The following is a 17895-nucleotide window of genomic DNA, read 5'->3' as shown; positions in this document are numbered from 1 at the left end:
TAATTAGGGGCCATTTGGACATTAAGTATATTCTGTATTTTATACAAAAACATATTTTAAATATGACTTTTAAAACCTTTTAATGAAAGTGTTACTAGATCTCAAGACCAAAATTATCCTATCTCATGACAAACTTGCTGCTTAAAAAAACTTTTTGACGCAGACAAATTAAATAAGAATCTGAGCAAATTTTTATCTACAAATGAAAAATTTATGGAGCGTCGGCAGGGAATCAATTTAGTCATTAGGGAGGCATCGTGGCCGGTCGCAGCCGAGTAATGACATCCTACAGACATTTTAATTATCAACTGACGAGTTGGGATTCACTTCGGGCTTAGGCGAAGAAATGACGGCGCGGAATTGGATGTTGGGAGTCAATTTTAACGCCTGATAAAAGAGCTACGGTGAAATATTTGAGTTGTTTCTGCGGAGATTTGCTACTTGTTTTTTGTCCCCGAATGTATATAAAGCACCGGCTAAGTGCTTACTGTAACAGATAAATGTATTTACAAAATATTACTTAATAGTACTTAAACAATTTGACCCGTGGCAACACAGAGAGAGCGCTTGACTCTAACTTGACGTCAAAATTTGAATCATGATTTTTGAATTTGTTTTCGAATTCATGTTTGGATCATAAATAAACTCAGCGGTGACGGCAAATATCGTGAGGAAACCCACATTCCCTAGGATTTTGCTTTTATAGCAGTCACAAAGAAACTCACTCGCATGGTCAACACGCTCATCCAAGCTTGACATAAGCTGCGGGTTCACGAGTCAGACTTTTTCGATTGAGTTTTCTCTTCCTGAGCAATGCCTTTCGAAGGTATATGACGTAATCTGTATTGGGTTATTTGTGCCTTCGCGGGTTGAAAGGTCAGACAGGCAGTCGCTTTAGTAAAAAACCGGACTTGTTAAATCTTCAAGTTAGGTAAGCAGACACTGTTGAAACGGGATAACGCTAGAGAAATAATGAGAGCTAATGTTAAGGAGTTTAGATCCAATCACGAATTATCAAATTCTACTGTTATAATTATCCCATATAATATAAATAAATATTCAACTCCATCTTCCATTTCCACAACCCTTACGTAATAGATGACATAATGCAAGAAGTGGAAGAACCTTGCAAGAACAGGTACCCACGTGTTCAATTTGTGGCGATATCAACAAAAACTTCAGACAAAGCGCTCCTCTAACCGCTTCAGCATCGAGGAACATCCATCTGGTCTGATAAAAACGCTGCGATGACACAGATAAAATCTGTCGGAGGCAGGTTGAATTTAAAAGGAAATTAGATTTGAATAGTTCAAAATGTCGGACGTTATCTACGCTTAGCAACCTTCCGCAATTTACTCAGTGGCTGTAGGTTAGCTGTCGCTTCCAAAAGATTAGGATAGCCCGAGGACCAGAAAGTTGCCTGACGAGATTGCTACTTAGCTATAAAATTGCCTATTATACTCTGCATTTCCTGTGTATGCAATAAAATGTTATAATGCGATTTGTTAGGGGTTTAAGTAAGAATTTATTTATTCATAAAATTCATTTGAACTTATTAGATTATTTTTTTTCTTTGTAGCGTAGACAATCATAATACAAATAATTTGTAATTATAGATTGATAAACAAGACTTGTTAAAAAGTAAGATGAGAATACAAGTCAACGATTTTCTAGATAAAATTTAAGAACACAATTTCTAACAAACATTTTTTCCACATCCTCAAATACCCTGAAAACAAATAAACAAACTGGGGCCCATTATTCGAAGTCTGTCTCTACAGCGACAATTGGCTCACTTGTTCGCGCAATAGTATTCGTAAGAAATAAATTCAAAACGACAGTCATAAAGTATAAATAGAGCCGGTAAAATGTCGAGCAAACTAGGGGAAGCTTTTCAAAGAAATTACCCTATTCACGGCGACGAAAGACGCGAGCAAAGGAGATGGGAGAAGTAAATTTCTTTTGCGTAGAACAAAGCATTTAAAAGTAAGCCTACATCGCATATATGCAGAAACTCCATTGAAATCCATTAGGGTAAGCGAGGCAATTTGCAATCTTTTGTTAGCAAAGGAACGAGCGGTGGAAAAAAATTACTACGTAATGACGCTAAGCAAGTATTGTGCTGGTACTTCAAAACGTGTTGTCGTTTATATCCTGAGTATGCTTTTGAGTATATTTTACGTACGTCAGATTAAGGCGGCAAAAGAAGCTGCGGCGCGGGTAATGTAAAAAAAAAAATTCGTCACGGCAATAGCGTAGGTAATTTTTCAAATGCAACTTATATATGGCAATTAGCCCAGGGTGTGACGAATGTAATGGAACTATTTTACTTTACGTATAGATCGTCATTCGGGATAGGTATTTATTCATATAATTGTTACTAATTGTCATAAATCTACATTTTATATATCTTCAATTCTCTCTATTATTTATTTATGAAATTATATATCTACTGGACCATAAAACACATCTGTACCTTAGTTACGCAATCATGTGTTCTAACATCATAAAATATCCAATTACGACCAAGGCTTCCATTAAAGCCATCAATAATAATCAAATATCCTGCATTGCGAAATTGGGTCTCGGGGGTGAATTCAAATATATCTTTCTCGACTCAATAAAATATCTCAATGAATGTAATTAATTAATTTTAATGTATTTAGGTCAATTTAAGTCTATATTTACATTTAAATTAATGTTCTATTTGCTTTAAAATATATACATAATATGCTACAGTGACCTACAGACAAAGCTTACCTTCATTATATTTATTTAATTATTAATTATAAAATAAGTTTATTTTAATTAAAATGTTAGAAAGCACAAATTAACTAATTATGATTTAATTTTGCTACCAAGGTTTAAAATTTCGACAAATTAGAGCAAAATGATTCACCTCAAGCCTGGCTTAATTGTATTTAAGACTATAAAATTTCTCTGATATTTTAATCCTGGCCATTGCAGTGAATGTTGTTTGAAATACGCCTATATGACGTTATTTTCAAACCACATTCATTTTCTAACAAAATGTTAGTATGTAAAATTTAGTTTTTCTACAGCCTATTCTTTTTTTCCTATAGCTCAGATTTCTACACTTAATTTTGTGTTCGGGTATGGGTATTACCCATATCCTTTAGTTTATGTAATGTCCGGTCAATTATTTGTCGAACTAAATAGTTAATGCAATTTGCGGTAAATCTACAAGTCCATAAGTTACGTAAAAGAAATGTAAAATTAACTTTTTGATAAGGGAAGCTTTTGATTCACTACACTTTAATTGTTTTTTCTTATATTTTCGGATAGAAATGTAGGTTGTTATTTTTATACTTGTTAATTACTTTCCGTAGTTTTCTCAACGGAAAAAAAACAAAATAATGTAAGAAGCTATTATTTTTAACAGGACTTTTGGCGGGAACGAGAACGGAACGATTGCTTTCTTCATTGAATAATCTAAATAATTAATACGAAGTAGTGTTTTGTAGTTAATGATCGCATTAAATTAGTGGAAAACATTCGCGATAGTGTATTATATCGGAATATTCAATAAACAAAGTGTACCTATCTATTTTCGCTTCGTGGCAACAAGTCGTTTTATAACTCGAAAGTTTATGCGGACATTTGAGTTAATTCGTTTGGTGTTTGCAGTAGAAGTCTGCTTCGAGGGTGGAGGCTTAGGTTTCATCATTCATCGTCATCACCTTTCATCATTTCATTAATCATCATCAATAGAAAAATACATAAGACATGGCTGTATGGGCATAGTTTCCCTTTGCCTTGCCCTTCGAGGAAAACAAAAAAAATATATATTTTTGAACAGAAGCATACCATATACAATTAATCAACATGTCGCCCGATACGCTTTCCCGCTCAATATTGGCCAGGCTTGCAACTGACCTGTCTACTACACGCGTACTACATTGTATTCTAGGAATATACCGATTTTCTAGCTATACATTGCTCGTTTACACAATGAATAGTGTTTGAGACACAGTGTGAGAGCGTAGTATGTTGAAATAGGCCAATTTGTACGTCCTAGAGACATCTTTGTCAAATTTCATTGTGGTTAGAATCTGAAAGATGTTCAACTACTGTTTATCGTCATCTGATAACCACGTAACCGCCTTCTACGTGCAATAGATAAAGTTTCAATCCAGGTAAAGATATGTGATCTAAATTTTTATTCGAAATGAAACTGTTTGTAGGGAATCTATGTTTTGCTAAAGAAAATCACATTAGAAATTTGGTGTTTACGTGATTATCACCATAAAAAAAAAAAAATAAAAAAAAATAAGGTGACGTTATGGAATTTATAAAGAAGTAAAGCCTACGGGTGAAGTGTTTTGAAAACCTATAAGGATACCTAAGTAAAGTTATGAACAGAGGTTGATCTGTTGTTGTGATTGTTGAAGATATATACAGGGTGTCAGTGACATCGTAAGGAAAACTTTGAGGGATGATTCTGACCGTGGGTGGTGATATCAAGTGGAATTTTCCGTCGCAAAAATATGGAACTGAAAATAATTTAAAAAAGCATTGAAATATTCATTAATTTTCCGACAGGAAATTCCACTTGATACAAGTCATGTAATTTTGAGTTAATATGAAGTTAGATTTTCCATAGCAAAATTATAGAATTGAAAATAATTTAAAAAAATGAAAAAAAAAAAACAACATATTATGGGTGCGAATTTTGCGACGGAAAATTCCACTGTATATAAGCTCTATCATCTCCCTCAGTATTCGTCACGAAGTCACTAACACCCTCTAAGGAACCTGTTAATCATAACACACTGTTGTAAATTATTTTTGGTACGAATACCTACCTTTATTTTATATCTACTAGTAGATACGCCATCTACGAAGGATACCTCTTTATATTGCAGTAATATTTGCCATTACCTACCTACTTCTTTAAAGTCGGAACACAATAATATAATTTTTATGATCGTCACAATTTTATTATGCGCAAGAAAGTGTAATAGTTAATAAAAGTGTAATTGTTGATTAGTAGAAAATAATGGTATTTTTTTTACAGTACCACCACATCAGATGATGCTATACGACAAATCGGGGGCCGACGTGTCGGGTGTCGTCGGGCCGTTGGAGGAAGGAGCGGCGTTGGTGCTGGTGTGTGAAGTTCGTGGAGGTACGTTTGTCAGACGATTTCAGAAATCCTTCTGTAATAAAATAGTACTGAATATAATGAAGCAGTAGGTATTAAGGTTTTATGAACAAAAAATCAACCCAAGCCGCAGTGGAGCAGCGTGGTAGATCCATACCGCTTTCGGTTGATTGAAAGGAGGCCTGTGTCCAGCAGTGGGATGTATTACGCTATTTATGATTTTTTTGTGATATAAAATAATGCGGCATTTAATTACAAACATAAACAACCTATATATATATATATATATATATATATATATATATACATTTCACTGTCCGACCATGACTGTCTGCTCGTACGTAAGCTTTGATTTTACGAGTTAAGAATTTATATTCTTGACAAAATTTTTTGGTTCTGATAAAAAGTTTTTATTTTGCAGACAGAGTAAAAATGCATATTCAGCACATAACACGATTGTCTCTCTTTTCTCACTAGTCTAATATATTTTTAAATAAATCAATTATTTCACTAAGATAAAGTTTGCTGACATCACAGACAATCTGTGGTTGATATTTTTGTTATTTATGTAGTTTTAATCACTTTAACTATACATATAGGTATTATTAGGTATATATAACTATATACTGTATATCACTGATAAAACGTCCTTATATAACATTTTATACGCTACTACTTAACTCAGTAATCAGTAAGATATATCTACTCAACTCATACATAAACTCATATCCTACCTGTTACTTACTTTTGAACGATAATATCAATTTTCTTTATATAAATTTTACCTATACTTTGTGAGATTACAGAAATAACGACGTGGAATGGAATATCGTTATCTACTTAATAATTTTATTTTAAGAAGTTATCGAGAATCCCATTAAATTCAGAAAGGTTCTTCTGTTAAAGGCACTAGCTGGAGTGCGAGGCACTCTCTAAAGTAGCTTTAACTGGAATTTTCTGGCATCAGTCTTAAGGAAATTACCATACACGGGCTTTTAGCATCCTTTAAAGGAAAGCTCCCCTAGGCGCACCGTTGCTTGCCTAGAGAGCAATACTGGCCTGAATTCTCAAGAAACGAATATAATCAACATTCAACTCAAGTTGTTATTGAAAAGGAAAATTTTCCAGTATTTACTCGTGCATTTGTAAGAGCAAATTCAATTCACTGTCTTTTGCTACAAAGAATTCGAATAAAATGTACAGAGAAATTGTGCAATGATCAGTGATGTAATTCTAGCCGAGAAGGTATTGTATTGTAGGGACACTGCTGAATGAATTCTGCATCAATAAGTATTGACAACAACGTTACGTTGTATTCGTAACGTTCCAAATTAAACTTGTGCATGGCGGATTGCATATTATTGAATAGTACGATAGTACGTATTCACTTTGAAATAGGTAGGTAATTCGGTGTCAAAACCACGCGAAGCGTCACAAAAAGGGGGATGACGTACAATTCAGTTCAATTTTTCTATTGCTTGATTTCTTTTATGGAAACATTGGGGGAGATATTCCGTCCGAATGGGTTCATTGAAAAGTCCGCAGTATGGCCGGTTGGCTTCGGGCCAGGCTGGATTATCTTTGCTTGTGCGCCCACCAATTGTGATGATGCAGCCGCCCGTACCACTGGGAATTTAGCCTCCGATATCGGCTCCATAGTAATTAATGTGCTTTAAAAAGACCCCGCTACATTTAGAGTCATGTGGAATTTAATCTCTTAATGATGTGCTAGTTAATTATATTAAAATATGTAAAGATCGTTGACGCTAAGAAAGGTTTTCATTGATTAATAATAATTTACTTAAAGATCGACAGTTTATTTGAGTCCTGCGAGGTGTTAGTATAATAATTAATATAACATATAATAAGTACTTAATAAATACAATTAATATCAAGTGACATATAATAAATACAATTGTTATTATTATCTCCCTAGCTTCATCACGTGTTCCCGTGTATGTGAATGTGTGAGTGTGAGTGTGTGTTGTTGGTGTACTTGTGTGTGGCAGTGTATTTACAGTATTATATTTTTTTTTGTTATAATTAAATGAATTATTATTGCTAAGACGGCAAGCTTTTTTAACTAAAAATAATTGGAATTAACGTCAATTAAATTCTCTGGTTTGCTTCCTAATTTACTGCTACAACAAACAGAAGTCTAAGCTAATCTGAAACTTCTCTGTACAAATGACAAAAGCTAGAATTACTCAAGGAATTCTAGTCTGAGGAAGCTTTGTTGGATCTTTTATAAAAGTTAGGGTAGGTCCCCTCGTATTTCAGACATTATGGCGACTGCAACTTCTCCCTAGATTCCGAGTTATTTGTCATGGGGCAACACCTTCGTCTCCCGCTGGCCTTCTACGGGATAAACCCGCTATATTTTGTGGAAAAAGATAAAACTTCACACGTTTTCCTGTTCTACAGAAATGTCTTTCTTGTTTGTCTTAGAGAATTAGACACCATAAAGAATTCCTTTTAACATCAAGTTATTTAAATTGATGCTTCACGTATATGTCTACTTTAGAGATTGATTTATCTTTTATTCTTCCATACTTATGCAAGGGAGCCGTGGTAGCCCAGTTGGTAGAACGCTTGATATCACTTTGAAGTCGCAGGTTCGAATCCAATACAAGCCTAAACCAATGATTGTTGAATTTGTTTTTGACTTCATGTATGGATCATAAATGATTATCACGTGCTCAGCGGTGAAGGAAACCATCAAGAGGAAATCCACATTCCCGAGAAATACATTTTCGGAGGTATGTGACCCAACCTGTATTAGGCTGTTATATGCTTCGCGGGTTGGAAAGTCAGACAGGCAGTCGCTTCTGTAAAAAAACTGGACCTGTCAAATCATCAGGTTAGGTAATTGGACTCTGTGAAAAACGGGATAATGCTAGGGGGATGACTTCTATACTTATGCGGGTATTGATTTTATCTTTACATTTTCTTTGACAGCCTGCTAATAACTTGAAAACCGCTAAACGCTCATTTTAATAAAATTGTTCTCTTGTACACGAAGCTTTTTGTTAAAGTTCTAGCGTATAATATTTTAAGAAAAAGAAGCTGCGAAAGAAACTGTTTGCCTAGCTAGAATAATTTCCTTAGCATAGAAGAGATGATCTAAAAACCTAAGTGCATAATTGTTTTACCTATTTTTGTGAAGTTTTTAGCAATATTACAGAATAACGGAGATTTAAATAAAATTATTCTTACTTACTTTACGACTTCATAAGTACCGAAAGTATCTACACCAGTTTATCGACATAATAGTAGGTTGTGACTTTATAGTAGGTTTGCCTCAGATGGCGTAACTACTTGGCCGGAGATGGCATTAAGTACTTGGCCGGGAGAGGAAGTCAACCTTTTGTATCTGTAGTGACAACTTAGCTGTTTAGTACTTATGTGCTTCATAAGGCAGACAAGCTCGACGCATTATTGTAATGATTCTATTATAAGTATATTTAAATTTTGAATTTCTAATCTGTCCCCATCAGGTCGCCCAGAGCCCGTGGTGTCCTGGTTGATCGACGGCTCGCCAGCCCCTCAGTACATAGGCGTTAAAACCGACACCCACGTGATGGTGAACCGCCTGGAACTCCAGCATTTGAGGAGGGATGACCTCAATACTACCTTCAAGTGCAGAGCTGCTAACACTCATCTTGTTCCACCGCAGGAAAAAGCCGTGCGACTTGAGATGAACCGTGAGTACTTACATATAGATTGACCTAGGTTTGAAAAAATCGAAGTAACGTTTCAGTACTTAGTAAGTTTTTTGTATCTATGAAATCGTTGAGAAGTAAAAAATAATCCAGCACTACCCATTATGTATAAGTTATTTTTGGAACTATATTTGGGGCGTATGTAGTGGCACTATTCATGACAATTTATTGCATGACAACCAAGCTTTATTCTGGTCAATCGAACGTGAGATTCTAGAGAGATGTTGCTAATATTTACGTCACGCGTTTGCCCGTACCCTCAGGAATATCGAAATAAAATTATCCATCAAAAATACTCGAACACTTATACTCATATTGTTTTCAGAAATGTGGTCCTGACTTTCACTGTCAAGGGTCTTCCCAAAACTTTTCATCCATAAACATTACAGCCGTAATGTATTTTTTATCATCTAAATATAAACGACATCCTATAAAACTTTTTACCATACCTTTCCCAAAGGGGTGTTTGACAAATTTCACATAGAGAGAAAAAACGTATTTGTAATTCATGGTACATTAGGCACAATACGGTCGCATCATTCGTACACTTGAACATTATTTCAAGTGAATAAAGGTCAAATGGGAATGGACAAGTAAATAGGAGAATATTTTATGGACCAAAAGGCACTACTACAATTCTATTCTGAAAATGGACTTAATATGGTTTCACATCACTAACTCTCTTATTTGAGTTTCATTTTGTCAGAACAAAAATTTCGGTAACAATATTTCAAACAATTTTCTATAGAGGGACAATAAAATCTCGAGAAATTATTCCTACACAAATACAAGAAATATTATACCGATAGAGAACGATCTATATAGATTTGTATAGTACGGTAACCGTGAGTCATTTCAACAAAACACTGTCGCCATGACGTAACGTATAGTTAGTTCTAGATTATGTATAATATTTATTTTGAAAGCTTATTTTGGGAAAGAACTTGCATTGCACAATAAAAGTCATTCACTCTGCCATGTACTATACGAATGTTTAATAATAATTGAAATCTAATTTAAAATCAACAATAAAATCCTATAAACACACAATAAGCAACAAGTATAAAAATTAAATTGAAGTTTAGTGTCCTGTGCTCGTATTTAAATATCCATCCACAGAGTAGGTAAATGGAATGGCGAATTGGATTTCTTTTTACTTCATTACTTTTGAACATTGGTAGCGGTAATTCCTTTATACTAAGCGGTAGGGTAATTATACATTTCTATACATATACAGAATACATTATTTTTAGTTAGTGCTATATTTGTTTGTGGCATACATATTAAAACAATACTAATTAAGCTTCAATACCTTGAATACAAACTTTTTGGGAATAGTCCCTTTCCGAGCTAGAACTAGTACTTCTAAATTAAATTTGCATATTTTAGTCAGAATGATGGGAATTTTGTTCAAATAATGGCAAAATTATTAATTCTTAATTACGAATTTATTTCTTACCTATTAGACTTTGAAGTACGTTTTACTTAAATCAAGCGGACATTAAATATTTTGAATTACTGGGACCTTTGTAGTTATTATTAAAAATGTTATTGTAAAGTTAATAATTATTTAGAAAATTTGAGTGCATGGGATTAACTGACTGGGAACCTGAATTGTACCTTCCTGAATTGTATAACTATATTTTATGTTTTTTTAAGAATGTCTAGAGCCCTGTGCCTGAAGGTATTAAGTATAAAGGTACCCATTCTCTGATTTAATTGTAGGTCTGCCAGAGCTGTAAACATTGTTAAAAGGATAATAAACTTGGCAATTGGATATGTCCACATAATTGAATATAATGTGACGGCGTGTCTTTTACGAGTATTGTTAATTTGATGGATACCGTCAGGAGTTATTTTATTTTTATTGACATTTCACTCATCAAGGCGCTAGATCCGTTGGAGACCGTAAGAAAATCTTTATAATTCGTGAACGTCCTAACCGTAGGCGGCTGTAAAACTAGATTCCATGTCGATTTCAAAGTTTTACTCAAATGTTTAAAATCATAATATCTATAGTATCTGTTGAAAAAACAAAAACATTGACAGCGACAATCTCACAAATAGATTTTTTGTTTCACGTGTCTCTACTGGAAATCGAACGCAAGACTTCGGATCGTAAGATTCCGGATTCCGGATCTTCCGTGGTCCAGTGGTTGAGCATTGGCAACCACTGGACTACGGAAACCGTATTACGGTATTGATAACTATTTATAATATAAAATCATTATCGCAAAAATGTTGTCGACATATAGCTGAAATCCGGTAAATCGTCTGAAGTAAATCTCATCTCCAAGAGTCACCTTAGAAACAATTAATTAACGCTAATTCGTCGAGCCGAGATTTCGTCTTAATTAGGTAGCTTTATTTCTCTATTTTTAGCTCCCATATCAGCAGGATTGTGAATATTTTTTCCTAAAGTAACATGACCCTGGTTGGTAATTCACCTCACAACCCACTCGATAGAAGAAGATCACTTACTTAAACATACTTCTTTGTTGGCAGTGGCACCCCTCTCCGTATCCCTTCTGAGTCGACCACAACAGCTGATCGCGAACTCCCCAAGCTCTCTGCGTTGCGTCGCCGAAGGCAGCAGACCGCCAGCTCAGATTATCTGGTACAAGGACAACAGGATTTTTGATAAGACCAAGGTAAATTTAATTTTAAAATATGAATTTCCCGAAGTACGGGTGAGTGCTATAAAATTAAAAATTAAAATATAAAATTAAAATTAAAAATAATTTAAATTTAAATTTTATTTAATTTTATGAAATGAAGCTTATTTAAGCTTTAAAAAATATATCACCGTGTTTCCTAATCGAGAATCAGAACTGTAATTGAAAATGTCTTCTGGAGATTTGTGACTTTTCTCCCACACGAGGGAATACCAATCATTGCGGAAAATGTCAGTAATAAAAATATAATGGGTCTAACATGTCATCTTATGTCAAGCATATACATTTTTATCACCGACGCTATCGCATTTCGAAATCGTATGCAACTTGGCTAACTCCTCTGTTATGTGTTGTATACGAGTATGAATGGGATGACAAAAATCTATGTAACATTGTATTATGATGGTTCTTGGGTTTGCTAAGATGTGTTATATTAAAATATCGCCTATGATTCTACATGTTAATTAAAAAAAACATTCATTACTTGCTGACAATCTTTCTCCCAAAAGTTTGATAGATTGATTTATAATAAGTGGTGGAACAGCCTCCGTGGTCTAGTGGTTAGAGCGTCAGGCTCACGATCTGGAGGTCCAGGTTCGATTCCCGATGGGGAAATGGTCAAAACACTTTGTGAGGCTGTCCTTTGTTTGGTAAGGACTTTTCAGGCTTGAATAACCTGATTGTCTGAAAAAGTAAGATGACACGTTAAGCTGTTGGTACAGGCTATTAGCCGTAAAAACACTTTCACCAACCCGCAGTGAAGCAGCGTGGTGGAGTATGCTCCATATCCCCTCCGGTTGATTGAGGGGAGGCCTGTGCCCAACAGTGGGACGTATATAGACTGTTTAATGTTTATGTAAGTGGTGAAACAAGCCTTTTCTTCTATTAAAATATATTCTGTGATCCAGGTAATAGAACACTCGAACGAGACGTGGTCAGTCAGCACGTTGAAATTCAGCCCGAACCCTGAAGACAACGGATCCATTGTGAAATGCGTCGCTTCTAATCCCACGCTGCCTGCAAAGGCTATCGATGACCAGCTGCAGCTCAATGTTGTATGTTAGTATTCATTATTATTACTTACTTGTATTTTGATTGGCTTTGGATTTAGTGGTTTAGCGCTGGGCTCACGATCCGGAGGTCCCAAGTTCGAATCCCGGTGGGGACATATAACAAAAAATTCAGGCTGATCACCTGATTGTTCAAAACGGAAGGCACGTTAAGCCGTTGGTTCCGGTTACTACTTACTGATGTAAGTAAGTAGTCGTTACATGCCATGCTATGTCAGGGGCTTTTGGCGGGTCAATAATAACCTTGACACCAGGGTTGATGAGGTTAGTAATTCACCTCACAACCCACACGTGAGAAGAAGAATATTTATGTACGTATGTGTGTAGCTATTATTTTAATTCAATTATAATAGAATTCATTGAAGGACAAAAACTATGCCGATTATTATTTGCTCTGAAAAAAAAAATGCGTTTTCCAGCTACCTAACTCTTCTCTATGTCACCAGTACCAAGATATTTTTCAAAATTTATATGATAGTTTTTTTAGAAGGCTTAACATTTTTTTTATTACAATGTTCAGTAGATTTTACTATAAATATCTAATGTACTTTCCTCCAGATAGTCCACTGGTGAGCTTGTCATTGGGTAGTACGCTGAATCCGCAGGACATCAAGGAAGGTGATGATGTCTACTTCGAGTGCAACGTGAAAGCCAATCCTAGAGAACACAGGATATCTTGGTTTCACAATGTAAGTATCCTTACGCATAGTTACATACCAGCAAAAATAGTTGACGTACTTATATTAAAAAGCAAAAACCATTGCTTTTAAATAATAAAAATATCTGTCATGTTATTGAAAAATCTTTTCATTCGAAGTCTTGAAAAAATCATTTCTATTTACCTTTTTCTACATTCTGTTTCTAATGTAATATATAATTTTATTCCTCAAATTGAAAATGAAGAATACAAAATATTATTCTTGAAATTTTTATTCGAGGTCCTTTTTTCCTCCAGTTAGGTAAGCTTCTTTAATGTCGTAACGAATATGTGTGTGCGCTGTGTGTTATGTGTCTGTGTTTTATGTGTATATAGGTAGATTTTATCATGGTTAGCTGGGTAACTGACCAGAGACAGAGAGAGAGACTCGAGGCCTTTGACATATGGTGTTGGAGGAGTATGGAAAGAATACGTTGGACGGAAAGAAAAATGAGGAAATTCTAGTAAGAGTAAGGGAAAAGAGGCAAGTGTTGATAGTTATTGAGGACAGAACAGGCAAGATGATTGGGCACCTAATAAGACACGACGAATTTATTAAAAAACATCATAGAAGGGAACCTACAAGGAAAGAAAGGAAGGGGAAGGGGAAGAAGGATTTACATGGAACAGATTAAAGAGAACGCGAACGTAATGTCTTAATAAAGAAGTGAAAGAATTGGCCTTTGATAGACAAGAATGGTAAATGCTACACCGACAAGAGCGTGGTCTTAAATCAGATATACTTTAGCTGGACAAAAGGGGAGCGTTAAATTAAGGACACACGGCTTGCGATTATCGAACCAAATTTTCTAAGAATGCAGAATACTTTATTGCACAGGGAAGGAGCATACAACACCGAAATACAAATAAGCCTGAAATGAGAGGTACCGATAATGTTTGTTTGCAATGTTTGTTAGCAGTAAAATTAAAGGTAGCTCAGATATTATTAAAATGACTTGGAAAGTTATAAATAGCGAAAATGGGAAAGTCAAAGCACGCGATCTCGAGTATCAATTACAAATTGACGGTAAACTACTCACAAATGATAAGAAAGTTGCTGAAGCTTTTGAAAAATTCTTTACTGACATTCCATTTTCAACTACCAAGGACTTGAAGTCATCTCCTGCACTCGCTCAATCACTTGTAAGGGAGCACATAGATACGTCCAAAGTAGATAAACTAACATTTACACACGTGAGTCCTAGGGACGTCTTAAGAGCTTTTAAATCTTTAGAAATCAAAAAGACTGCAGATCTTCATGGTCTCTCTGTTAAAGTCATTAACTCCGTGATTGATTGCATAGCTCCCTATCTATCATGCATATTTAATAAATGTGTAGACAATGGTGTGTTTCCAGATTTAATGAAGCACAGTAAAGTCATTCCATTGTTTAAAGCTGGTAGTACTTCTGACCCTACTAATTTTAGACCAATATCTATACTACCCACGCTTAGTAAAATATTTGAAAAAAATTTATTACTGCAATTACTTCAACATTTCAATTTAAACAATTTAATGTCTAATAAACAATTTGGTTTCTCAAAGGGTCGCTCTACAACCGATGCTGGTGTTGAGTTAATAAATCATGTTTTTCAGGCTTGGGAGGAGTCCAAAGATGCTATTGGTGTCTTTTGTGACCTTTCCAAAGCCTTCGATTGCGTTTGTCATGATATATTGCTCGCGAAACTTCGTCACTATGGAATAACAGATAATGCCATCGCTCTTTTGGAGTCGTACCTTAGTGGCCGCGTTCAGAGGGTTGATGTGCATGGCTCCAGATCGTGTGGATCTAACGTCACTATAGGCGTCCCGCAGGGACCGCAATTCTAGGTCCATTTCTATTCCTAGTTTACATAAACGACCTACCTAGTCTTGTAAAACATGAGGTGGTGCTGTTTGCAGATGATACCTCCTTACTTTTTAAAGTAAAGAGACGACAAGATTCCTTTGACGATGTAAACAACGCCATTTCAGAGGTAGTGGATTGGTTTACTGTAAACAACCTGCTACTTAATGAAAATAAAACAAAATATGTTTATTTTACGTTATCGAATGTTAGTAGGCCCCTCGATTCTATTATTGTAAAAAATAAGGAATTGGACCTCACGGATACTGCTGTATTTTTGGGAATTACTTTGGACGCTAAGCTGCAATGGAGTCCCCATATTGATAAGTTGTCCAAAAGGCTCAGCTCAGCAGCATTCGCGGTCAAAAAAATTCGTTCAATAACCGATGTAGAAACCGCGCGATTAGTTTATTTTGCCTACTTCCACAGTCTAATGTCGTACGGCATCTTGCTGTGGGGTCATGCTGCAGATGTGAACAGCATTTTTGTTCTGCAAAAGCGGGCCATTCGGGCGATTTACAAATTGGGACCCAAGATGTCACTTAGAAATAAATTTAAAGAAATTAATATTTTAACTTTGGCATCACAATATATCTTTGAAAACTTAATATATGTAAAAAAACATATAGGATTATTTGCAAAAAATAGCGATCGGCACATTGTTAATACCCGGAATAAAAATAAACTTGCTTTACAAGTCAGTCGATTACATAAGATTACTAAATCTTTTAAGGGGCAATGTATACGTTTTTACAATAAGATTCCCATTGACATTCAGAATTTGCCTTTCAACTGCTTTAAGACACTAGTTAAACAAAAACTTTACAAAAAAGGTTATTATAAAGTTAGTGATTATTTAGAAGATATGAATGCATGGGATTAACTGTCTGAGAACTGATATTAGGCAGCTAAATTAATCAATTGTATATCAATATTTTATGTTTATTTTTATTTTTTTAAAGAACGTCTAGGGCCCTGTGCCGAGGTTTTTCTTGCAGCTTCTTTTCCCCGGCTATACAGGTTGTGAGAAGCTGCAGTAGTTTTAGGCGGATGAGACGTTCGTTATGTAAAAAATTGACGATTCAAAGTGTAACTATGTTACCTACTGAATAAAGATATTTTTGAATTTGAATTTGAATTTGATAACCATTAAAGGATAAATCATAAACCCAGACACGGATCAAAGTTTTGCTGTCGCGAGCTGATTAGATTTTGATTGTTTTTTGTAATGTAAGCGGCATTAATAGGGCAGTACTGATTGAGTACCATTTCAACTTTAAATACGCCGACCGAGTGATCGGCCATTCTGACGGTTATATATTATATAGATACGAAGCATTTTATTACTCTTGTCACCATTCCCTTATTGTCCATTATAATTATGTCGACCAATAATATATACTTTTCAATATACAGGACAGGCCAGTACTCCAGAACATGACGTCGGGAGTCATCCTCAGCACTCGATCCTTAGTCCTTCAGAAGGTGACCAGGAAAGACGCCGGCGGATACTCCTGTAAAGCCGCCAACTCCAGAGGAGAGACCTCTAGTGAGGTGGTTAAGCTGAGAGTACAATGTAAGTAGCTAGTTATAATTTAGAATACCTACGCCTACCTACCTTACCTACCTTCACCTAACTCATGCCTTTATTTAGTATAGGAGTAAGTGCTTTTCTAGAGGATTATAACCTGCCGCAGTTTAAATTTCCAAAAGAAAATCTTAGAGCTTTCAAGGCTAGAGTGAAAACGCAATTACTAGGCAAGCAATCTTAGGACATCAGGTAATATTGTAGTCAAACGTATCGAAAAATAAAAATAAACACCACCGCGATTGCGCAACCAAAACAGTGTATGAGTAAGTAACTAAGTAAATGTTTATTTTTCACAAGCCCATAAAAATGTTGATACAATAAAAACCCCATCTAAATCGTGAGCCTAACGCTCTAACCACTAGACCACGGAGGCTGTTTACTGATTATTATTGTGGAGGCAATCGTTTTTTACATAAACAGCTTTTATACGTCCCACTGCTGGGCACATGTCTCCTCTCAATCAACCTTTGTGGTTTTCAGGGTTCCGAACCTCAAAAATAAAAACAGGACCATTATATCACTTTGTTGCCCGTCCGTCTGTCCGTGTCTGTTTGTCCGTCTGTCTGTCAAGGCCATTTTGGTGGAAATGCTTGATGTATCAAGTTGAAATTAACATGCAATACTTATGTCCGCGGTACCAAGAAGCTGTATAAAAATCAAGTTTTCTGAATTCCCGATGTACGCATACAATTGTCAATATTGTTTTGTTGGAAGGTTCAGATAAAGGACAGCTCAGGTAAAGGAAAAACTCCGAAAATCGTTTATAATATGTTGTTCCATCACAAAAATAAATAGTTTTTGAAATAAGGCTGTTCTGTAAGGCCCTAGAGGACAAACTGTCGATGTTGGGAAACTTCGCCATACTTCAGAATATTAAATTTATTGAATGAATGTTATGTACAGATCATTGAAAGCATTTCTATAAACCTTTATTCCAAAGTTGAAAACTAACGCAATAATCACGTATTTTTGTATAATCAAGGGCTTTGTAACCAGACAAAAACTCCTATTTTCCTCATAAACAAAACTGTTTAGTATGATCTACTCTGACCCGGCGTGCGTGTATGAAATGATTGATGAATGTGGAGGAAGCGAGAGAAGTATGTCAGGATCGAATGCAAAAGGAATGCCATAGTCTTTACTTACCCCGGTGGTAAATAGATGTATTT

At 35.3% G+C, this 17895-nt stretch overlaps 1 protein-coding gene across 2 annotated transcripts in view; it reads left to right on the top strand.

Annotated features, from left to right (window-relative positions):
* Window positions 1-17895, top strand: part of LOC126374783 (hemicentin-2-like) — a 214236-nt gene that overhangs the window by 170245 nt on the left and 26096 nt on the right. For both annotated transcript variants that reach the window (XM_050021497.1, XM_050021496.1), the window contains exons 5-10: window positions 5039-5149; window positions 8623-8829; window positions 11353-11498; window positions 12431-12581; window positions 13151-13281; window positions 16552-16711. In XM_050021497.1, the coding sequence (XP_049877454.1) occupies window positions 5039-5149; window positions 8623-8829; window positions 11353-11498; window positions 12431-12581; window positions 13151-13281; window positions 16552-16711 (906 nt within the window). The remainder of the gene's footprint in view (window positions 1-5038; window positions 5150-8622; window positions 8830-11352; window positions 11499-12430; window positions 12582-13150; window positions 13282-16551; window positions 16712-17895) is intronic.

The sequence above is a fragment of the Pectinophora gossypiella genome, chromosome 18 (genome assembly GCF_024362695.1).
Source record: "Pectinophora gossypiella chromosome 18, ilPecGoss1.1, whole genome shotgun sequence".
Lineage (NCBI taxonomy): Eukaryota > Metazoa > Arthropoda > Insecta > Lepidoptera > Gelechiidae > Pectinophora > Pectinophora gossypiella.
Note: the sequence above shows the minus strand (reverse complement) of the source record. Positions and strands in the feature narration are given on the sequence as shown.